The following is a 24696-nucleotide window of genomic DNA, read 5'->3' on the forward strand; positions in this document are numbered from 1 at the left end:
GGCCACACACTGCATGTGGAAGAACAGCCTCTGCAGCAGATGCTGTGCAAAGAACCCTCTTTTCCTCCCTTTTTTTGTTATCATTTACCTGGCTCATCTCTATTATTGAGAATAGAAACCACATATAAATGTCAGCACAATGCAGCTAGGTTTTTAAAACAAAGTAATTAAGCAGCAGGTGGAAGAATGAATCCACACAAAGGCAAAAGGCTTGCTGAAGATATGGCTAAGCTTTTATGGCAAGAGTCAGTGCCCGAGAAATGGGGATGCAAATGCCTCTTTGGTTGTTTGATGCTTGGAGGACACAGTTATCTGAAGCTGCACACCCCACTTGAGCTGGTCTCGGGCTCCTATATATTTTTAAAGGTAAAAATACATAAGCAGGTGCCTTAGACTGAGTAGAAATTTCATATTGGGAGATATTTTCTGAGGGAAAAAAAAACCCTGTTGAAAATGGCAATCACTATAGAAAATGACACTGAGAAAAGGCCAGTGATCTCTGACTATCTGGCAAAGAGAGACATGCAACTGTCTCCAACAGGAATAAGCTCTGCCTGGATAAAAACCAAGACTACTACAAGAAGAATATTTTCTGGAAACCTTATCTTTAGTTAATGAGCTCTGCCTCGTCAATCCTTCTGATTCCAGAGCTCCCCTGCACGCACTTCCTTACTTCTGCTCTGGGCTCTCAGGTGCTAGGCCAGAAACACCCATCCCATCAGCAGCTTTCCACATGCATCAGGCATCACCCCAGTCTTCATTGCTTTTTTGCTTAAACACTTTAGAGAGATTCTGCCTGGAGCCACCTGAAAGCTTCAGAGTTGTTGAGCTCTCTTCCAAGGGCAAGTTGATTAAACCTTGTTACACCAAGACTATGATTACCACTGGCTGCTGATTTGTTCCACTCTGTGATGTGTAGTTTTGGTGACAGCCCTGAGAAGCCTAAATCAGCCAGGTTTTATTATAAGGCATGCATTATAAGGCATGCTTTTCTACCATTTTGCTGCAGCAACTGCAGCTTGTAGAGTTGAGCATCAGTCCTAAAAATCGAATTTATAAAGACCAGGGAATGTCATCAGCAGGTTGCATCCAGGGAATCACCAAAACAATTTGGCAATCTTCTATGCACTGCCTGACCTTGTAGGATGTCTGAAAAAATCTTGTGTTAGCTATCTGTACATATATTAAATCCTAGTGCCAAGACACAAAAATTATGGGCTGGATAATACCCAATGTGGATAACACCTATACCAATGCATTAAATTCTCCTGAAGCCTAACCACAGTCAGAACTACACTGACACAGCAATTTCTCCCTGTCTTTCCCAGGATTCCTCAACAGCACTTTCCTGCTCAGGCTGCCAGCAGTCCAACTGGCAGCATGGTATGTGCAAATTCACAGTGCTACATCTCACCCCTCTGGGTACCTGAGAAACAACCAAGAGAGAAATGTGTGCTCAGCTGTCAGCTAGAAGTATCACAGCAACTCAAGTGATGCTCGGGCAGGATGATGTAATTAGCACATTGGTATTTCTTACCCCAGTAAACTCTACCTGTCCCCTGTGCCAAGAGCAGTCAGTATGATAGATGCTATTAGGGGAGTGATGAAAAGCATGAAACAAACCTTAAAGACATAGAAAATTTGATGTCACAAAATGACAAAGCTCTTCGGCTCTCGTGCTTGTATTTTCCTGAGTAAGGCAGGATAACCACTTTTTTTGGGTATATTGCCTGCCCAGGATTATGCCAAAGAGAATCTCCAGGGAAGGCTTGTGACAGTCCTCCTGCAGATTTCCTCAGTATCTCAGCACAGCTGCTCCCATCCTGCCCTACTAGCCAAATTTCTTGCTGAGTTGTTACCAAGAGTGCTACTGCAGGCATTCCAGAAGTGGAGGAGTCCAGCTCATGGCACACACTGCACTTTCACCCCTTCCTCTCTGTGTCTCCCCATGACTGCACACAGCTAGCTCAGGTCCCACTAATGGAGAAAACAGCATTGGTCCTGGATGAGACAAAAGACCCACATCCTTTTCCTTTGAACAATATGCAGTCGAGGTAGTCCCAGCTTTTTTCCATGTTTAGTACAATCTCCAAGACAGAGGAAAGTGTCTGTATTATATCAGGGAGAGACACTCCTGATCCCTTCTGTTGCTGTTAAAACATCACTTGGCTCTAGTTCCTTATTTTGTATGCTCAGCATAGCTCAAGGCTTCACTTTGCAGTTCTTGAAGTTTGTTCAGCTGTTTGTCATCCACAGTCTCCTCCCTTTCTGACAAGCAGCCATCTATCTTTCCTTCCTTATTGAGAAAAAAACCTGTACTTCCCTCTCTTGCTTACTATCTTTTACTATCCTTAGCAGTAATGACTTACAAGCAGGAAAATTATTCAAAACTGCAATGTTTATGAAGTCAGAGACAATCTGAAATTTTGAGATGATTTGAAGGAAGGTTAGATTTTATATTCAATACACCTGGGAGGAATAACTATTATCCATTTTTTGCTTCATCAGAAGCAAATGCAGATTTGTCCCCACCACACAAAAAAAATAGGTGATGCACGGCACTATACCTTGTGATCAGTGTCAGCCCAATGGATGCCCAGGACAGTGCAATAGTTGTTCTGCAAGGGGATTTTGAGGACAACTTTATTAATTTGTACCAGCAGAAATGGAAATGACATAGTTATTTTTCTTTCTTTGGAGATGAGGTATACTAAAGAACATGTATGAAGATGAGTCCACTTCACTACATCACTAAAAAGGTTTTCAAATGTTTTGTGAAAGGTGTGGAAACATCCAGGGGACACTGTGCACACAGCAGCAACTCACATGTATTTCAAGATGCTCAGCAAGCTTTGCTACCTTGCCTGTGATGAGTGGAAGGGAGCCTGAGACTCTTTTCTCCCCCAAAAGGATGCCAGCTCTAAAGGGTGGAGCTGGGAGAAGTGGAAACCGTTTGGCACACAGGTATGTGCATGTTCTGTGCAAAGACAGGAGAACTCAGACCTCTGATGGGAACTGCTGGACTGTGGACATTCCCTTGCTGAAACAGGTGTCTCAGAAATACCACCTAGCCAGATGACAGCTGAATAATGCCTGGTGCCTCTCTTCCCTCCTGTCTGCCCACTGCTGAGCAGCTCCTTGTTTCAGCCTGGGATGGCAAGGAATGGGAGAAACTGCTTTCGAACTGTTTAATAACAGTGATGGTAACCTTTGACCTTACTGAATAGCAGCACTTTTGACCTTTCATTTGTTAAATAATGCAACCACTTACTTCCCAATTCTTATCAGTGTTTAATAATTGGGGTCAAGACAAAGGGGAGCAGAGTTACCCACCAGACTTTATTGAACCAGGAAGAATTTCCTTAAGCTATAGATATTCTTTTTGATAATCTTCAGTCAGGGCGGGCAAAGACTAGGTGGCTTGGAAGATCCATAACAGGCTAAAGAGCCTCTCAGCTGTTAGCATCTGGTTTGAATCCAGCTGTGGTTGACAGTGGCAGAAATTCATTATGATTTTGGGTTGCCTCTCTGACTCATGTGAAATGAGTCTGGCAGTTCCACTGCTCGCTGGACAATCGCAGCCCTAACATAAAATACTAACACACACTTCTAGAGAAATCAGTGATTAAATGAGTCTACAAAGCCTGAAAATTCCTATTGCATTGAGCAAATCAGGCACAGGTAGGTGGCAGCATGGACAAAAGTCTGCGGTCACTCCTGTGTGTTCTGCCTGATTCCCGTCAAAGAGAAGGTGGTTAATCTTCAGGAATCTGAGTTGCCTTTTGTACAGGGTAAGTAAAGCTAATGGGTCAGCTTTTGTGCTGTACAGCCCATTAAACATCTCACTTGACAAAAAATCAGGTGACAACTGTTACAGGCAGCGGTCCCAGGATCAGTGTTTTCCTTCGAAGTGAACAGGAAACAGATGAAAAAGAAAGAATTTATGACTTTACAATGGATTTAAATGTAAGTGCATGCACATATTTATTTATATAACACACATATAAAAGCTTAAATTTCCTGAAGACGTCAAACAGAAATTTTATTTGTCTAAGCAGCTGCACAATCTCATTACTTATTTATTGTATTTTGTGTTAAGCCAGACGGCAAGATTTTTAGGGCAGGAGCTGTTTCCTGGATGTCTGTGATTCAGCAAAATAAGCTGCCAAAGAGCAATCCAAATGCTGTAATTTATAAATAAGCCATTTATTTATAGAGGCACATGAGCTAGATAAGATCACAGAATCATGGAATGTTAAGGGATTGGAATGGACCTTAAAGATCATCTAGTCCCAACACCCTCTGCTATGGGCTGGGACACCTCCCACTAGACCAGGTTGCTCAAGACCTTACCCAACCTGGCTTTGAACACTGTCAGGAGTGGGGAATCCACAGCCTCCCTGGGCAACCTGTTCCACTGTCTCACCACGCTCACAGAATTTCTTCCTAATATGTAACCTAAATTTTCTCTCTTTCAGTTTGTACTTGACACTCCTTATCCTATCACTCTGGCTCCAGATGAAGGGTCCCTCTCTGGCTTCCCTGCTAGAAGGTTAGTGGAAGGTTGCCATGAAATCTCCACAAAACCTTCTACTGAAAGCTGAAGAGACCCAACTTTCTCAGCCTGTCTTCATCGGGGAGGTGCTTCAGCCCTCATCAATTTTATGTCCCTCCTCAGGATCTGCAAGAGTGACATTGTAAGCAGTGAGCTTCAGAAGAGCTTTTTTCCCTGTTGCCCATGTAAGAAATAAAGCAAATAGAGCCCTTTGTGGCATCCCGATGAAGACGCAAGGCAATCGCATGCCCACCTACGTTTGGACGTAGGCTCTCGCACCTGAGAAGCACAGCGCGGGCAGACACCCAGAACCGCACCCTCACTGGGCTGGGGCTCGGCGGCGTCTCCGCGCCCCGGACGAGGCGGGCTGAGCGCGGCCCCTGGGCCCGCCGCGGCGGAAGCGGGGGTGAGCGGGCGGCCGCGGTCTCCCGGCAACGCCCGGCAGCGCGATGGAGGCGCAGTCGCTGCCCGCGGCCCTGGCGCTGGTGGCTGGCGGCGGCGCGGGGCTCAGCCCGGAGCGGCGGGCGGCGCTGGGCGCCTCGCTGCCGCTGGTGCAGCGCGACTACCGCTTCGAGCGGGTCTGGTTCTGGGGCTGCATCCAGGGCTTGCGCGGCGCCTACTACATCGCCGAGGGGCTGGGCCCCGACCGCGCCGCGCCCCGCTGCCGCCTGTACAGGTGCGGGGCCGCCCCGGGGGCAGGGACGGGCCGTGCGAGCGGCGGGGTGCTGGCCGCACCTGGGGAGGGAGTCTCAGGGAATGCCCTCAGGGGCCTAGCGAAGTTGCTTCGAGCCCCGTTCTTTACCGGGCTCGGCCCTGAGTCGTGCTTGTCGTTGGCAGCTTGAACTGCTTGGACTGGAGCCTCCTGACGCCAGCCACCGAGGAGATGCTTGTGCTGGCTGAGCAGCTGAAGGGCCACTTTCAGGGGGATCCTTCTTTTGAGTACAGCTTGGCTGAGATAAACGCAGAAGCTGCTGCAAGACTGGTTCAAAGTGGTAAGGAGGTAAATCCAGCAAAACGTTTTTGAACTCTGTTCGCTCCATTTGTTCCACTCACACTGCACAGGTGGTGGCTTCTCGCTTGTAATGAACAGCATGAGCGTGTGGTCAGGCAAAGGACACACAATTTCCTCTTGGTTAGAGCACAAGGCTTATAACACCAAGGTTGCAGTTTCAATCACTGTATGGACTGTTAACTTAAGAGTTGAATTTGATGATACTTATGGGTCGCTTCCAATTCAGAATGTTCTGTAACTCTGTAATCCCTCGCTGTCATTGTGTAGCAACAGCTTTTTGATCGATCTCTTACTTCAGTTTTTTCAGGAGTTCAATAGGCCTCAGAAATAGTAAATATCCCTTATGCTTTATTATGCATAACTGGTATACATCCTCACTGCAGATTCTGAAGCTTTAATAGCAACTGCAGGCAGCATTCTTTATAAATTAATAAGTCATAAGTAGGTGAATAGAGGGGGGAGGAAAGAACAGATGAAGGGATAGATAGTTAGATCTCTGATGAGTCTACACTGTCTGCTCCTAACCATGTTTTCTGTCCTATCTTATGAAATGTCTTTTGAGATCCTCTTAGTGCCATTGGACTCCAAGACGATAAGTCCATTGTGTCACCTCAAGTTTATTTTCAGAAATGAAAACAAGGAAAGCCCTGCCTTTAAAATTCCCTATTTTTCTTTAAAGCTTGTGATCAAGGAGGAGGCCCGCCTCATAGCTACCATAGAACAGATAGACAGAGCAGTTGGTATCGTCCCCCGGGGCGCATTTGTGAAGACTCCTCTTGGGTCTGTGCATGAAAACAGATACTTTGAAGGTAAATTCTGATTGTCTTTATCAGGATCAACAGTACTTTGATCATAAAGGCTGTAAATTAAAATAACTCTAATCTCTAATTGATGTTTTGATTTCAGTTGAGTTTGTTTTTCCCCTTGGATAAGATGAACAGGGAGGAGAGAATCCAGTGCCACTAATATTCAGGTGTATGATTCAGCTCTGGAAGGTGGGGAAAGAGTCAGTAATAGTTCTGAGTCATTAAACTGAGTAATTTGTCTGTATAAACTGTATTTTATGGTAGTGTTTAGCAATTGTAGAAGTAGTGAATTGTCCATTTGTATATAGGATATGACCAAATGGGCGCAGACAGTCGTCCTCAAGTCAGTACCCATTGGTTATCTGGGGCTGCAGTCGGTATGGTCTGCAATGCCCAGCATCAGGGAGTGCTGACACCTGTTTCTGACAAGCCTTCTGTGGAGTCTGTTGGAGAAATACTGTGATTTTGTTCTGGGCTGTGGGCATTAGAGGCACTTGACAGTATAATGAATGTTACCCTAGTTCATCCATGTATGTATTAATGTTCAACAATGGCTATTCACAGGTCTGTCTTTGGTGGAGGCAAAAAAGTTAAGTTCCTATTTCCATTTCACTGAGCCTGCTAACCTGAAGAATAAAACCCTGCTGGAAAAGGCTGACCTGGACCCATCCACTGACTTTCTAGACTCTCTGGAGCATGATATTCCACGAGGTAAAGGTAGCAAAATCAAGAGATGCAACAAGAGGGAAGGCAATAGGGAAACTTGAGTAGCCTTGGAAACACTGAGGGGACTGGTGTGGGTTACTGTAGAGGTGGTATGAGAAGCTTCTGTGAATCTGTAAAGGAACTTTATCCTTTACTAAATATTGTAGTTACTTCCTGTTTTAAGCAATTCTAAATGTTTAAAACGGAAATATGTAAGTGCACCAGGGTTGTCACATGCTCTCAACAGGTCTGGCCACACTCTGCTTCAGTGCCATATTCCCTCCTGACTTCTGTAAAGCCTGTGACAACTGGTGACCCTATGGGGAGAGATAACTCCACCAGTGATAGAGAGAATTTATGTGGTTTGAAGTATTTCACACCTCTTGTTCCACCCAGTATTTCTCTTCTTTATCTAAATGGGCTCTCATTAACACCAAGCTGATATCGCTAAGAGGCTGAATTCAAATGTTCCTTGGATAAACTGCCTTGGAATAGTCTGTACTGTGACAGGATGAAAAAAATACAGGCATACTGGATTGTATCTTCAGTTTACATTTCTACGGTTCTGCTGGACAGCTGCAAATATATTTAAAGTCTCTTCCGGGGATCCCTCTGGCAAAATATTTCTCTAAAGAGATGGGAGAGGCTTGTTATTTCTTTCTGTCTGGTTTTGCTGATTTGCTGCAATTTTTTGGATTGGACCAAGTGTTATCATGTCCTCTGTTTAGGGAGATTCTAGGGAAACCATTCAAACTTAGATTTTTTATTTATTCCTGTCCAGGAGTAGGAGGATAGGATACTAGGTGACCTATGTCAGATGGAATTGAATGGATGGAGAGTGAATTGCCAGTGCTGTAAATGGCTTTTCAGATTCTCTTTCCCTCACTTCCTCTCTCTGCTTACCCCCTCTTCCCAGCTGCCCCTTTGGGAAAAAAAGAACTGGGAATGTGAGCTTCTGCCTGAATTCTGAACATTTTTGACAGAGCATAAACTGCTAAAATCTGAACCACTCTTCAGCTTACTGGGAGTGTCCTTATGCAGTCGTTTTCCAGAGGTGTAGTCTGGACAGACTGCACATTTTTACATACACTGGCTCATTGAGGTGGCTCTTTTGACTCAAAGCAGAATTGCAAGAGAGATTAGATCCTAGATATCTCCTAAGAAAATTTTAGATGCAGTTTTGTATGGTAGTTTGGGTTTTGCTACTGTTTGCCTTCCCGCTGTCCCCCCCCCCCCCCCTCCCTTTTATCCTCCCTCCCTCATTGTAGGGAGACAGACCATGTGTTAAACATGAAATGATGGCTTTGGTAAAGTCTTCAGGTAAAATTCGACTTGTAGCTGTATTTTACGTGGTATCAGACAGAAAGTGGGGCTCAGCTCTGCCATTGTTGTGATTGTGTTCCTGTGGCATATCGATGTCTGTGTAAGCATGAACCCTTACCTCCTTCCCAGGTGGATGTTGCTGTTAGTGTAGATTTCAGTACCCTTAAAACAGTTGCCTCTGAAAGACTACTTGAGCTAAAGTGCAGCTGAGTGCTTCTTAATGCAAGAGAAGATTCTTCATGGTCTTGTGCAGCTCTGCCTGCTCTGTCCTGAATTTGGGGATGAGGTGAAGGAGGTGAGGGAAGTAAGACAGGAATTGGTTACAGGATCAGCAAGGCATGTAGCCTCTCTAATTGCATTCTATCACATGCAGATAGGAGCTATGACATTAAAGAAAGATCAACCCAGCCTCCTTTAACAAGCCTTCAGTTTGTCTAAAAGTACTGGTTGCTTGTGAAAATGTGGGGAAAAAAACAGGACACAGGCTTTCTGCTGATTTTATCAGCATGGCTTTGCCAGAGTCACTCCTGGTTGTGAGATACTCAAACTCTGGTTCTTAGATTACTTTCCTTGAGCTCTGACAATGCATGTTGGTCCTGATAGAGCAGAAAAAGTAGAGAGTGCTTTTTCTTTACTGACATGTTGTTCATAGCTCTGGCAAATCCCCTCATTTTGACCCAAAGTTTTTCTTGCCTTTTGTGGTTAGATCCTGTCTTGAACAGTTATTGTCAGAGCAGAAGTAGGAATTCTCAAAATTATTGCATCTAGAATTGTGACTGATACTAGAATAGTCTCTTTTCTCAATAAATACATAAGAAGTGATCTAGGGGTAAGTGATAGTGGAGTGAAGCGCCCAGCTTGCATTGGCTAAATTCCCCTATCATCTTAAACGACCTAAAGAACAGAACTGAGAGATTAAGGGCTGATTTTAACCTGTCTAAAAGTAACAACTCTGTTAGAATAGTTTTCTCTATTAATTGGATACTTAGCATCTGTGATGGCTGTCAAGGGGGTAACTGTCATAAGATATATTGTGTGTCATTATAGGAGAGCAGAGGTGTCTTACAGAATGGAAAGCTGGAGGCAGAGAGAACATTTTATATGACAGCTGAGAGGTGGGAAGAAAGGAAGTTAAAATGGGGTTGAATAAAGGCAACAATGGTAAAAGCAGAGTTTAGTGCAAAATTGGAAAACCTGGAGTTTTGTAGCAAAACTGTCTGCCATTCTTATCTTTACCAGTGATATCTGTGGTGTTTGCAGGTTCCAGATTCTGTCTGTGTGTCTATCAGGTTATCTGTGCACTTTAAAAGTTCAGAATATGATGCTGTTCCTCCTTAATAATTCTGGTGTCTCAGCTCCCACAGACAAGTGACTGGCTTTTTTTTTTTTTTTAATGCATTTTTAAAAATTATTCTAGAGAAAAGTGGTAAATGAATACCTTGTCTCGACAGCATGAACATGGAGGGGTTGTGATACAGGTCTTCTGTCACCACAGTATCAGATCATGTAATGCTTCATCCAGATCCAAATGGCCAGCTGGCCAGAACATTGCACGCTGGGATCTGTAGGTTTTGCTGGCCATATGTCTGCATTAAAGATAAGCTTGTTTGCTCTAGTCTAAGCAGACAATCTGCTCAACTTTACGCAGAATTAGATGTGGCCTTTCAGCTGCTGGCACATTGCCAGTGTTGTCCTTTCTGCTGCACGGAGTTTGGAACCCTGGACATAGTATTTCAGGAGCTAGGGCTGTGGTAGTTCCACATCTGCTTGTAGATAACGGAATAGCAAAGCAAATAGCAATAATTCCTAGCATGCCTACAGCATTTTCACTTGATGACTTAATGTTGTGAAGATATGAACTAATAGACACATTTCAGGCACTGGTAATAATGGGGGAAGTGAAAATAGAGGTGGAAGGTTGATTTCACTGTGACCCTGGTATCAGATCAGACTATGCCCCATTCTGCAAGGACAAAGAAAGGGCATCAGTGAAAGCCTGAGGTAGGAGTGTAGACTAGAAAGTTTGGAAGGAAGCAAGACAAGGGATGGAGAATTCAGTTCTTTGGCACTTTCAAACTGCAATTCAGAAAAGCAATAACTTGACTCTGAGGGTTTGTTGCAGATTACTGAATCAGATCACTTTGATATGGAGATAAGGCATACCAACAGAGCACTGCTAAAAACTGATGTAGGAGGGGAGGTATGTCCAGATAGGAAAAGATATGAGTGGAAGTAGGATTTATATGAGAAAACTTTCTTCAAAAGTCATGACCCCCTGTGAGTAAATAGCTGCCTTTGGTTGAAAACCTACCACAGGTAACTTCTGGATTAAGAGTAGAAATTAGAATTTTAAAAAGGACATATAAAAGGAAATGCAGAAGATTTGGTATGATTAATGATTGATATAAATTGGAATTTATAATGACTAGAGAATGAAAAAGGGAGGCAGAATAACTGGAGTAGTCTATGACAATGGTAAGGCAGGTATTTTTTTAAACTGTACTGAGAAGGAAAGAAAGCATAGTAAAGGTACTGGAAACTGTCACTAAATGGTGATGGTAAAAATGCTGATAAGCATGTGGAAAGGCAGAAGAGCTCAATTTTTTTCTAGTTTCTTTTTGGAAAGAATATGGACTTGCATCAAGCAAAGACAACAAAATACTGTTTCAGACAGTTTTCAGACAGTTTGCTAAGAGAAGGTAGAGTTAAACAACATTTACCATGAATCAAAAACATTAAAATGGCAGAGTCAGATAAATTATTTCTGAAATTATTATCTCAGGAGACTTGTGGCATAATAATCTTTAATAAATCCTGGCATTGCAAAACTATTCCCCTAAATTTAATCTTTCTTAGCAGTTGTGATTCAGAATTCAGTGAATGGGTGTATTTCTGGGAGAGGTCAGAAAGGGAGCAGTGCCAATATTGATATTCTTGAACTTATTTATAAATTATTTAAAAATAAAGAGGTTGGTGGAGAGACAAATAATGATAAGGGCAGGATGGATACAGACATCTGGAAAACTGGGCTTACTTAAATACAGTACATTTTGGCGTACATACCTGCAAAGTCACATGAGGAAAGTAAGGACTGTAAGTCAGACTTTGGGAATTATATTCTAGAAACTGTGGCTCTGAAAGGAAATCCAGGCACAACTCACTGAACATCAGTTCCCAGGCTGATTCTGAGACTTAAAAGGGTAACTTGATCTGCAGATACATAAACGAGGGTGTAGCAGCTAGGAACAGGGGGGTGACTTTACTTTTGCATATACTGTTAGTGGAATCATAACTCGATTACTGCACATTGAAAAACTGAAGAGTTGCAGAAAAGAGCCACAAACTGATTCAAGGGCTGGTGAGAGACATAAACAGTTCAATCTGTTTATCTGTTTATCACAGGAAAAGCCTGTGAGAATGGCTGTATTACACTGTGTAAATACTCGGTGGAGTTTAAGTATTAGGTACTGAAGATCTATTTATTATAGCAGAGAAAGGCATAAAAGGAAGCTAAAAATTGTAGCCAGAACTAAAATTAACAATGAGATACAATTTCTAAGAGTGAAAAGATTACCAGTTAGCAAGGGTAATGGATGAGCCTATGTCTCTTGGTATCTTAACATCATGCTGGATGTCTTCCTGGGAATTGTGTTTCAGTCAAATGCAAAGACAAGTTGATAGTTCCAGATATGCATAAGTGACCTCAGTTTAATGGGCAGTGGTATGCTGGAGTCCAGATTCCTGGTATGCCTGGCCATAAACTTGATGGCAGCCATGGAGGGTGATGTTCAGCTTGGACTTCTTCATTGTCAGTGACAGTAACACAAAGGTGACAATGAGTTCCAACAGTAAGTCAGCTCATTTCAGCTGGCATTGCTTTCTGAACTATGATAAGTGAGGACTCAAAAGAGGGCTGAGGAGATTTCTGACTTACTGCTATTGTGGATCTTTATTGCTGGGAGAGATTTTATAGCATCAGTCCAAATGGGTATATAGTGGCAGGGTGAATCAGTGAGTCTTGTCTACTTTCCATTTCAAGATAAAAGTAAGAGTAGAAGAAATTCTTAGACAGAAAATCATTCCAGCTCCTTTACATTTGACTGTGGAGAAAGTGACAGTCATTTGGATTGTAGCTTTTTCTTCACCCAAAAGTGCAGTGGTTTTGGAGCACTCCTTATACATTACAGACAAAGGGATTTGTGGCCATTTCTTTGGCTGAAAACTTTGAGCGTGAGCTTTTCTGTAAGCTTGCTGAACAGTAGCCTCGGTTAGAACACTAACCTGTCATCTGAGGTTCATTAGCACGGTCTTTATTGGTTTAGTGAAAGCTGGTGCCTAATGGGTTCTTGAAGATGGAGGGGCTGCATTTCTAAGTGGAAGATAGTTTCCGTGGCTGCTCTCAAGGGCCATTTTGGGAGCCCCATCATAGCTGTCCCAAAAGTAAGGGTGCAGGAAGGAAGAAGGCCAGGAGGCACGACCTTGCTTTATCTCCATACATTAACACAGCTAATTAACTTGCTTTCGATCCCCCTCCCTCCTCCCTTAAAGGCGATTAATCCCCTATCAGCCTCTGTCTCCAGCCATTTGACGAGTGTGTGTCTGCAGAGGTATTTACAGCCCCCAGCCAGCCACCAGAGGCAAGGGCCCTTTATCAGGGCTCTAAGACAAATGGCTGCCTATCTCTCTAGTGGCCTTGCAAAATCCAGCGAAGTGCTGTGCTGGCCACCTAGTTTCACCCAGCCTCCCTTCTCCACTAACATTTCACAGATGTGACCTAAGCCCTCCCCTTTCATTGCTTAACAATAAGCAGCACCTCCCTAGCTCTGTGAAAGCCGAGAGCAAGAGCACTTTACTCCTTAGCCTGCCAAGAGCCACACGGGGACAAGGCTATTCAAGCTGTCTTCACTGAAATCCAAACTAAAAGACCTATAATAAATGAGAAGGCAGTACTTGATGTTTGCAAGGATAAAAAGAAGTAGCGAAAATGTAGACTGAAATACCTAGCATGGCTCACAGCTATCCTCATTCCTCGTTAGGAGATGTGATCCTTAGACTTGGTTAATGTGTGAAACTGAGCTACAGAATACCATGGAGTTACCTGACATTAATACAAGTAGTTTTGACAAACAAGCTTTAAAATACAGTGTTGGAAAATGAGAAAACCAGATGAGTGTGCATCAGAACAGTAGGATTTCTGATCTGAAAATCGAACTCAGTAGCTGGCTCAGTGGATTGTTAGTAAAAGCACTGGTACCTGAATTTCTCTGTTCAAACTGAAGTCGGCCATCCCTAGGAATAATTCCAGGATTACTCTAGCTGTTGCCTTCCAGCAGGGTGCACTATGGTGCCAGCATTGTCAGTGCTAAGCACAGAAAAGGAAACCACGAAAAAGTAAAATGAGAAAAAAATCACCAGGAGAAGCATCAAATCAAGGAAAAGGTATGTCCTGAGTTTCCAGACTCTGTGTGGCATACTAGCCTCCTGAACTGTAGGTACAGAGAATATATTCTCTCCCTTTCAAGCTTAGCCAATTTCTGGAATGGTCACTGAGCTTTTCAAAGGCTTTCTCAGCATCCGTAGAGATCACATGCATGCGGATGGACGTAGACAATATATAAGCATGTCCCCTACATACTTTAAAAGTAGGATAACTCTTAATTTTTACCAGTGATGTGTAGAGGCTGTTAGGGTCATTCCTGCAGTGACCCAAGAAAGTTGCCTGGGAGCAAGATAAGATGCTGTCCCTTCTACAAGCCGGGGTGCTGCCAGCTCAGGAGTTCAAGATCAGACTGGAACCTCTCTTGTGGCAGCACGGCAGGAGAACTCCTGGGCCAGCTAGTATTAGAGCTTCTGACTGGATGATGATGGTCTGCTTGGATTACTAGAAAGGAGCCTGTTTTCCTTGGGCTTTGTGTCTATGGGTAATAAAGCAGCGTATTCACAGCTTTTGGGTCCTGGGTCTATATCACCTCAGGGTTTTGTTTAGTTAGACCTCGGATGAGTTTATACTGGAATAGGGCTGCCCATCAACTGAGAGCTGTGGTGGAGTCCTTCACCCTTCAGACTGCTGTAGGGAAAGAATGAGGACAGAAACAGTCTTCGTAGTAACTTACCAGGGTTGAAAAGGGTTTTATTTGAAGGTTTTTTTCCTCCTCAGTGAAAGAAATCATGACCCACCCTGTCTCCATTTAAGCTCCTGGTTCCTTGGACATAAAAAGGAGATGAACTTCTTGCTAAAATGATGGGAAATGCTGGTAAAGCCTTATAGAACCAGAAGCTTCAGGTTTATCACCACATCAGTCTGCCTTGGCCTAACGTTTTCTCCAGGGAATGATGAAAAATTACTTGTGGGGGAAATCCTAGGACAGTTTGTGTTTTACTGAAGTCAGAACGAGGTCAGCTTTTGCTAGGAGTGATCTGTTTCTGAAGGGGCTCCAAGGAGTGGCAGCTCCTGCCTGTGCAGTCATTGGCACTGGTGCCAGCCCTGCATATAGCTTTGCTTTGCTGTTGGCTGCCCATTTGGCCACAGGGCTTTTGAAAGGAAGAAGCCAGTTATCATCATCTTGTTTCACTGTGCACAAATATCATATGGATTGAAAATACACATGCTGAAGGGATGTGTGGCAGTGTGTAAACGGAAAAGGACAAGGGACATTTCATCTTCGGGTATATTTGTACAGCAGTTATGCTGAGCAGAAATAGCTAGGCTATCACAGTCATTAAAAGATGCTTAGCTTTTAGTGTTCAGAATTAGCACTGCACTGTGCTATGTGGAAATGCTCACTGTGACATTATTCTCAGAAACTGGTAAACTCTTTGGGTAATTTGGTCCAGAATTCATATCTAGTTTAGTACAAAAACATCAACAGTTTATAATCTGTGCCATCTGTTCCTCATCCCAAGCTCTTTTAACTAGCCTTGCTAATTTGATGATGAGGTAAGAACTATAACTGGGGGAGTGACAGGGCTTGTGGACTTGCCCCTCCTGCACGAGAGCGAACTGGATATGCTCTAAGCATTTGGTGGGTTTTGAATCCCCGCATCACTCTTTTGTGTTTTCTCAGAATTCAGAGATCAATGTGAGGTTCTTTGCCCCTAATTCAGCCCCTGTTAATCATTATCACCTCCTCAAAGTGGCCAGTGCTTTGTTACCAGCAGAGGAAAAATCTTACAAGGTGGCCATAATCTCCTCTGAGAGTCAGACAGATATTCTCCAGTGGGTAAGAAAGTGACAGTGACCAAAAGCTCTAGGGGAAGCAGGCTAGAACAAAGCTGCCCATTGCATCCTTTCATCAAACTGTTAATCTTTCTTTCAAAGACATCACATTTGTTTGGCGACAAAAGCCCCAAAGAAGCTGAATTGAGCCTGAAATCCTGTAGCAAGATTTAGAGGAAGCGTCTTTCATTCAGAGCAGGGAGGGGCAAGAGACTCCTTTTTCTTCCCACCAACCAATGGGCTTAGAGAAAATCACGAAGGTGACGGATTAATGCAGGGGCTCCCCAGGTAGATGCTACGTGACTCCTGACACGCTCCAAAAACGTTTCCACAGCGACCAGCTGAACAAGAAATATGGAGTGTGATGAGACCCTGCATAAACTTGTGCTTTGGAAGGAGGTGATTTGCCACTCCGAGAGATTTCTAAATTTACTACAGAAAACCCAAGATTCGGTGATCTGTACTGTAGTCTTCAGAATACAAATAGCATGGATTTTAATCAGTTTTTCCTACTCCTTATATGTTTTGATTGCATATGGTTTTGCTGTTTCCTCTAGTGTACAGCCCTATTCCAAGTCTTTATTCTAATGCTTTCTGTGCAGTCTGCATCTTTCTCTTAGAATATTTTTGTTTTGTTTTATCAGGTGGATTTAGGACTAAAGGGCAAACTAACAGGAGGCTCTAATTTGATGTGTATTACTTCAGTGCTAGTTTTTTCAGTCCTTCCCATCCTCTGGTGCTCAATTATTTCTGTGTATTGTCCCTTCTTTTGTGTTGGCATTGCTGGCTGTTGGCAGTGCAGATTCCAGCTGGAAAAATAATGTTATTTCTCTCTAGTATATATTTTCAGCCCGATTATTTCCCCTACCTGATTCACTAAGCAGTAAATAACCACTTTTGTGTCTCTATGATGGAAAAATGATGAGGGTGGGAATAAGGGTTTGAAGGCAGAGGCTGCTGATTAGGCAGCACTGTTGTCAGATGTCTAAATATGGCCTGAATTTAATTTTTACACCTGAATACTGTGTATCTGGGACAGCACTGCAATCCCTGGGCCTTCCTTGTCAGCAGGAAACAGGTTCTTCATGTGTAAATAGAAGGCCTGGGCCTGTTGAAATAATTTCTACTGCAGAAACAGCCACAGGGGAAGAGGATAATGGAGAGGAAAAGCCTCTAAAGTATGACCGTTTTACTTTGGGTTTTGGGCATGGTGGTATTTGTGAGTCAAGGACATGGCAGACATTAGGACCATGCAAGAACCACTTGGCAGCATCTGACTGTAAGCTGTGCTTTGTTGGCTCTGGAGACTTTTAAAAATAGTACTGAACCTGCAACCAGTCTGTGTTTTTATTTAATTATTATTAAATAGCTATATGGGGAATTGGAAATATTGACAGCAGTGTTAACATATGGGGTGCAGGTGGTGTGTCAAGCAAATGGAAGAGATTTAGTTTGCAGCCAGTAAGTGGCACGAAGGAGTTTGGACCCCACATAGGATTGTTTGGATGTGTCCTTATGGCTGGTAGGCTGTGCGTGAAATGTCTGTGTGGCACAATTTATTGAGAGCCAAAGCACGGTGACCTTTCCTCACAGCTGCTCTGGTTTGCAATTTGTCTTTGTTCCCTACAGACAACAAATTAGAAGTAGGAAGCTCTTCCTCATGTAGGATTTTCTGTTGGAGGGAAATGGCAGCTAAATCTCTCGGGTGTAGTGAGGCTTTGTCAGCTCTAAGCGCTTGGGGTCACACAGCCAAGCAGCGGCTGCTCTTGCAGAGGGAAATGGTTATGTTGCCCCTCTCTGGGTGTTAATATTTGTCCTATGACTCCATACTTGACTCTCACTCAGGGCTAACTGCAGCAATAGATGTTGTAACCTGCTCTTGTGGCAGCATAATGTGTTAATGGTAAGTGCAACCACGCTGTGGCTGCTTTTCCCTTGAGACATTTCCTCCTTTGAAAAAGACTTGATAATGTCACTTTTACGACCCTCTGTGAGCTTTTGTGACGTGGAGCCTCTCTATCAGGCTGTCTAGCTCTTAAAGCTGTTTTTTCTCAAGCTTGCACTGAAATGAGGCATTGCTGAATCACCTCCAAAGCAGCAGTGTTATGAGAGGTCATACTGCAAGTGGACCAGTTACAGCAGAAAAGTTCTTCTGCAAACAGCCCTCTTGGAAGGATTTTGTTTTCAAGCTCATGTCTCACGCACCCTATTGCTTCTGTGGATTACAAGATTCAGCCCAGAGCTGAGGCAGACATGGGGGATGAGACAGGGATTTCTATTGGCGACTGGAAAGGAAGAAGAAGCTGAGAAGGAGGTTGACTTTTGAAATTCAGCCCTGGTGTTCTGGCAGCTGTTGAAGGGCCATAAAAAAAGGCAGTGGTTTAACATGGGGTGAACATCAGGATCTTCAAAGCACTTTCTTGTTTAGGAAAGATGTAAGGAACTCCTCAGAATTCCTGCCTGTGTTTGGAGGGGTGGAGGCTGCAGCCTGATCCAAAGAGGGAATAGGAAGCTCCAGATCTTCATCCAGCGGATACTTTTCCCATGCTCTTTCCTCCCACACAGCAGCTCCCTCCCTTCCCTTCTGGAGCAGCAACAGGCAATAGTTTCAGCACAGAAAGCTTGCTTGGCTTTCTTAAGTTTGCTGGGTGCAGCTTAAATATTAACTTGCTCTTTTAAGATATGCATTTTGAACTTTGGGAACCTCACCAGAACAGTGTTACTGGTAGGAATCTCTCGTGTGAGAGCAATGACCAGTTCCCTGCACTCAGTGAGCTTTACGTGATGTGTGAAGTTAACTCCGCTGCCTGATTTAGAGACAGCACACATGGAGATGCAAGTTAAAATCAGTATTTAAGTCTAGGAAATCCAACCTTAACTTGCTGACTCCTAGTTTTAGTTTTAGTTCCAATGCAAATAATAATATTTTAAAATCTTTTTTTCTTGACAACTTTTATCTAGGAATCTTGGTGTACCTTACAAACTGATGCTTTGAGCTTCCCAGTCTCTCAGTAAGAGACATATTGTCCGACACAGGGAGTGCCATGGAATATTCTCAGCCAGTGATGGAAAGGATTTGGACCCAGCAATCTAATTCTACATTTTTATAGTAATACAGACCTGAAGCTATCTGTGTGATGGTTTTACCCCAACAAGCATCTGTAATAGCATAGAAGTTTAAAAAAACAAAAGAGAGAAAAAAAAGGATGAAAGTAGCATTTAATTTTCATAGTTCTCATTCCTTTTTATATTGCATTATTAAATGCATTTCTAAGACTTTATCTTAAGGAAAAAAAAAGGTAGCATATTTATTTTAAGCTATTGCATCCTGTTCATTAGTTACTGTTTAAAGTACTTCTAGAGTGATTTACGACATCAATATTTCAAGCTCCTACAAGAAAGGTGGGCCCTCCCAAAAAAAAGCATATTGTTTGTGTAGTGAGGTTTGAGCTGTGATAGAAGACAAGTGTCCTGTATCTTTCTGAGAGAACAACTATCTCCATTTGCACACAAGTTCAAATTTTGTTTTATGCAGCATTTTCTCAAATACAGCTGATATGGTGAGGTATGGGGGGAAAAAAAGTAATGAAATAACAGGTTCTAATTTTTTCACTTTATTGAAGTCCAAAGAACCCAGAGACATTCCAGAACTTTAATATAATCTCTTCTTAAAAGATACACCAGCACTGTGTATCAAATGTAGTTTCTGAATGGGTTTTGTGTTTGTGTATTGCAAAAGTCTAGTCTGGAAAAGCATATTGAAAAAAAACACCTTTGATGATTAGGTTAGAAAAATGTCTCTAGTGATCCAGTTAGTAGAAGGTGGAAGGTGGCACTGCTGCTACTCTTTGGCTCAGCAGAATAAAGAGTAGCTCTAGGATAAATCATCATTCTGGCTGAATACAGGATGCCAGTGAAAATGACATTACAGTTCCAGACAGCTTCTTGTAATTTTTTCCTGGTTTCAACCTATGTTGTGCCGGTCCAGATGGGACTGCCCTTACGTAACCTGCTTGTTTTTGTTCAGGCCCTCATTTCACAGGAAGGCTTATGCAGCATCAGCAGAACTTTACTGTTCATATTTGTGTAGAATTACATGCAGAATGAAGAGCCAGAGAAGAGCTAGAAAGTATAACAATAGTAATTAATATTCCCCAAACGTCTCACATTTATGAAATGACAAATTCGAGCCCTTTGAGAGCTGGCAGCTTGGACAGATGATAGGAAAATGTAGAAACTGTACATCACAGCCTTCAGAGATGTAGCATGAAAGTGAATGGAGACATCTTCGATTGTATCTGTCCATTTCTGCCAGGTGAGAAGGTGCATGGGAAGTTCCTTTGATCAGCGGAGTTAACTGCTGATGAATACTCTGCTGAGATTGATAAGCCTGTGTGTCATTGGGTAAATGTTCTGAGGAGATCATGGATCCATGTACTCTATTGCCCCAGAGCACAGATATGGGGATTTAATTATGTTGATTTTCTTTACCTCCTCTGTGAATTTATCCAACAAAAAGATGTCTAAATCCAGATGCAGTTCCTAAGAGCATTGAAAACCCTGTTTTCCCTCTTACCTTTCATGCTCCAGTTGTCATGCTCCAGGCATTTCTTTTTGTTCTGTGTAATTGGTTTGGGTTAGAGGGTTCATCTGTGTAGGTAAACATATATAAAAAAGCTATCACATGTACCCACGTTGTTAGATGCTTCCAGTATGTTGAGAGGCATTAACAAATTAGATAATCCCTAAAGGTTTTCACCACCTAGCAAGGCAAGGCGTAGTCCTATTCTTGACAGACTTGCTTCTTAGAGGACTGGTCCTAAATCAAAAACAATGAGAGTTCCTCATTGCATTATCTTTTTGTCAGAGAAACTTTACGAAAAGTTTGCAGCATGTCACCATCCCCTGCCTCACAAACCAGTCTGTAAAACTTCAGCAAGTACCATCAGTATTTGGAGGAAAGACTTGTAGGTCATTTATATAAATTCAAGTTGAAGAACCATGTGCAGGGAGCAGTCATTCAAAAGAGAAATTGAGAGTTACTTGTCACTATTACATTCAGACTTATTTGCCTGCTACTTGTTGATCAACACTCCTATGCAGGGTCATGCTACTGTCACTAGCAAATGCTGAAAACTTTTAGAGACAAAGTTCAAGAAACTGAAAGCTTGTCCTTTGACAGCAAATGGCAGTAGTGCTTCTGTCACTGCATGATCTGCCTTCTAGCAAAGTGTTCCTCATGTGGGTTTCCATGCTATCTGAGTGATGAAATTTCTTAAGAACACACAGATCCCCTCAGTCAGGATTTGTAATCCCAGTGGCTGAATCATAATAGGCATTTTTACTCCAGGTATGAAAAAGATTCATGCCAGTTTGTGTCCGTATGAGTGGTACTGGAGAGACTGGATGGGAGACTGGGGTTGCCTTGTATGTGAAACCACTGCTTGTGAGGGTATTAGCTCATGTTGTACCTAGGACTTGTGTAAAGAATGTCACAGTGCAAGGAAGGTGAAAAGATGGCACACACTTGTATTGACTGTTCGATATTAAGTAGTCTTGTGCTTTGTTGCAACCCCAGTTGTTTGTCTTTAGTGGAAATGTGGAGGAGAGTGAGTCAGAAATAAGTTCTCCAAAGCAGAAATCTCCCAAAAAAGACTGTGAATGTCTGTTTTGTACTTCTGTCCAGCAGCTCGAGTCAGTCTGTCAGAAAGGAGATAGGTATTATTGCTGTTCACTGAGTTCCACATTTGCACATGACTGCAGAGGGTACTTTGAAAGGTAGCATATCAGAGATGACACAAGACTTGCACATTATAGTATAACAGACATGTGGAACTTGCTACTGAAAGAGGCAGAGGAAACAGTGGTAGCCAATAAACTTTTGAGAAGTACAGAAATATGAAGTGAAGAGTTAGGTAAGAGGTGAGCAGCACAAATCAACACCTGATTTTACAGGGTTTTGAATTGTATTGTTTCTCTCTGATTCTGGAACCAACATATAAACATTTCCCCTCAACTTCCCTCCTTTCTTCAGCTACTGTAGTTTGCCATGAAGTGCACATGACACAAATCTACTGTGAAGGGAGCACACAAGAGCCCCAGGCTGCATGAACAGGGATTGCCCAGCTAGCTGCTGCATCGTGGCTGCCAGGCAGGCCTGACAGCCTGTGCTTCCTTGCAGCTGCTGGCAGGCCAAAGCTCAGGAGCTGCAGCCAGCCCTTGGGGCCACATCCCAGGGAGACCTGCTGTAGGAACCTGGGGTGTTAAAGCCCTTCAGTCCTTTGTCAGATGTGACTAAGATTGGCCAAGAATCACGAGTGAGTGGGAGCAGGAGGACCCGCATCTGACAGCAATCACCGACGTCCTTCCCCAGGCTAACCGTGACATGAGTAAGCATGAATCATAGCATAAATTGATGAGCCTAAAATTAATGAGCCTAAAATTATCTACAAAGATGAATACTGCCTAAATAGCCCAACACTTTATGTGCTTTCTGCTTATTCTGGAATTGGCAGATTTTGGCTTTGGGTACAGATAGGCTGACTGCTTGACTCTAGGCCAATGGTAGCCTGACAGTTCCAACCACATTTTTAAATTTTGGGCCTGCTCCTGTTTTTTTTTTTAAGATGGAGATTCAGGAGGACCCTTCTTCCCTACATTGTAGCCCCTAGGTATTACTGATTTGGTGCTGAAGCTGGTATTTTCTTCTCCTGGCAGCTCCATGCCCTCCAGCACTGAATCCAAGCTGATGCTTCAGTCCCCTCCCTCTGGCACAATTCCCAAGCTGTCATGTCAGATGCAAAATAAATACTCAGAGGCTCCGAGCTCCTTGTATCCAGAAGAAACTGCATTTTCACACTGGCTCTGAACCTCTTCTGTGGAGCCAAAACAAAATTAATGTGGAAACTAATCCCTCTGCCCCTACCACGCACATCCTCTTCAGTGATGGAGCCAAGAAAGACTGAAGAGAATTAACCTTTTCTATATATTTCTCAGATACGAAATACCCTACTTTTCATTTTCTAATTTTTTTTCCAGTTGCTGCATCAGAGAAATCAGTCTTCCCTGAAGAAGGAAAGCACCTTCTTTCTCTTCCCACTACTAATGCTAGAAGTTTATTTTAAGGACAAATTTCATTCCTATGCAGGATTGCTGTAGCTCATCTTGGCTCTCTATAGCTATTAGCTACACCAAGTAGGTGGCAGAGCTTGTTGGAGTAACTGCTGCCCACTCAGATACAGCCAAGAATAGCTGCAGCCTCTCCTGGGGATCAGCTATACCAGTCTGGAGCTTGACGCATACGACATTACCACCATAGCCATGGGAATATACTACTATGTGAACCCAGAGAGACATCTGGAAACGAGGGCAGCCTGCAGTGCTGAACTGACAAAAGGAAAACAGGGCATCGAGGTTTATGTTCTCCCAGACTTCTTTCAGGTATCACAAACCCCAGTGCAGCCTTGTGCACTGTTAACTGGTCAGGGAGAACCCATGGCAACCCTTCTCTCAGCTTAGGTTAACTTGCTGCAGGAGCCCTGCCTCTTTATTTCTTTTCCAGTTATTCACTTGCACATCTCTACACAGGCTCCTGGAGTATCCAGCTGGAGAAGGGAGGCACTGTGGTTGTGCTGCGGAGCCTGCTGTGGCTGGGACTGACATTCTATCATGTCCCAATGACCAAGCAATTTGGCTACGTCTATTTTGGCACTGGTGAGAAGAATCTTGATCTGCCCTTCATGCTGTGACTCCTCTGTCTGGGAGAAGGACTCAAGAACTAGAGAAGATCTACATTTTATACTTAGGAAATTTTGTTTACTCCTTGTTCTAATAAAAATGTGAAACCTCTGCACTTTGAGCAGGATTCTTTTGTGCCTGGATGCTGGCCCTGATTCTTTTCCTAGGACTTCATTGTATGCAATCCTCCCTGAACGCCAGATGGAATTCAGAGAATCACAGAACATTCTGAGTTGGAAAGAACCCACAAGGCTCGTCAAGTCCAGCTCTTAAGTGTGGCCCATATGGGGATTGAACACAACCTTGGCATTATTAGCACCAAGCTCTCCCTGTAATGTGTCACTGCCGATCTTTTAGATAGTAACAAATGGCCTTTTCTTCCCTGACAGGCACGCTCTAGGTCAGAAGCACCTTGCTTACACAAGAACTAATTTGGAAATGTGAATGAATACCTGTTGTCATCCATGAATGACAAAAGCAGAGGGAGTCAGGGCAGAAAGCTGATGTATACTGTAAAGGATCTGTATTAAACCCTGAACTCTAGAAAGGCATATTGAGGAGAGTATTTTGCTTTTCAGATGTTAAGATTTCACCAAAATTAGAGGGGTCTTTCCAGCTCATATCACTAAACCGTAGGAAAAAAATAGCTGTAGACATCACCTGGTCTTGAAAAATGTGCTTTTTTAGGTTTATCTCAAGACAATGGTTCAATCCAGTGGCTTTTCCTTTAGCAAAGCTGACTGAGAAGAGCTACCTGAGCTAGAAGACAGAGTAACTTCTGTATGTATGAGAAAAAAGAAAAATGTTTTCCTTTCTGAAGGGCTGTAACTTTTAAAGCTTTATAAAATATACAGATACAGTCAGCCAGAGATTTTATCTCAGTATGGTTAATGAAGTCTTGGCTCTGTCTCCCAAAGCAAAAGGTCTTGGCCAGCTCAAGAGGCTGAATCTAGGCCTTTTATTTCACAAAATAAGGCTAAAAAGAACCATTTAAATCTAATTTGATTTCCTGGATAATACAGGTTTATCCTTACCTTTTGTTCCTCTCCATGCTGATGGTATTAGCAGATGATTCCGATAAAAGCAATACAAGATTAACTGGCGTAGTAGTACATAAAAATTCTATATTGATTTGTAGCCCCCCAAAAAATACCAAAGAAATGGAAGCAAAACAATAATGACCATAATAAATTTAATGAGCCTTTCATACCAGGCCCATAATTAGCAATAGTCAGTAGGTGGAAGATCTGTATGTGTACTACACAGGGAGAGAAATGGTGCCACCTTTTAGTTACAGGATGGATAATAATTTCCAAACTATCCCAGGAAACAATCATATCAC

General features: G+C 43.0%; 1 protein-coding gene across 1 annotated transcript; it reads left to right on the forward strand.

The window, feature by feature from the left end:
• Nucleotides 1-4969: 4969 nt before the first annotated feature.
• Nucleotides 4970-23465, forward strand: RSPH9 (radial spoke head component 9). Its single transcript, XM_002189184.5, has 5 exons — nt 4970-5231; nt 5393-5555; nt 6247-6376; nt 6938-7084; nt 23205-23465. The coding sequence occupies exons 1-5, from the start codon at nt 5005-5007 to the stop codon at nt 23363-23365; spliced, it is 828 nt and encodes a 275-aa protein (XP_002189220.4). The 5' UTR covers nt 4970-5004; the 3' UTR covers nt 23366-23465.
• The last annotated feature ends 1231 nt before the right edge of the window (nt 23466-24696 follow it).

This window comes from Taeniopygia guttata, chromosome 3 (assembly GCF_048771995.1).
Source record: "Taeniopygia guttata chromosome 3, bTaeGut7.mat, whole genome shotgun sequence".
NCBI lineage: Eukaryota > Metazoa > Chordata > Aves > Passeriformes > Estrildidae > Taeniopygia > Taeniopygia guttata.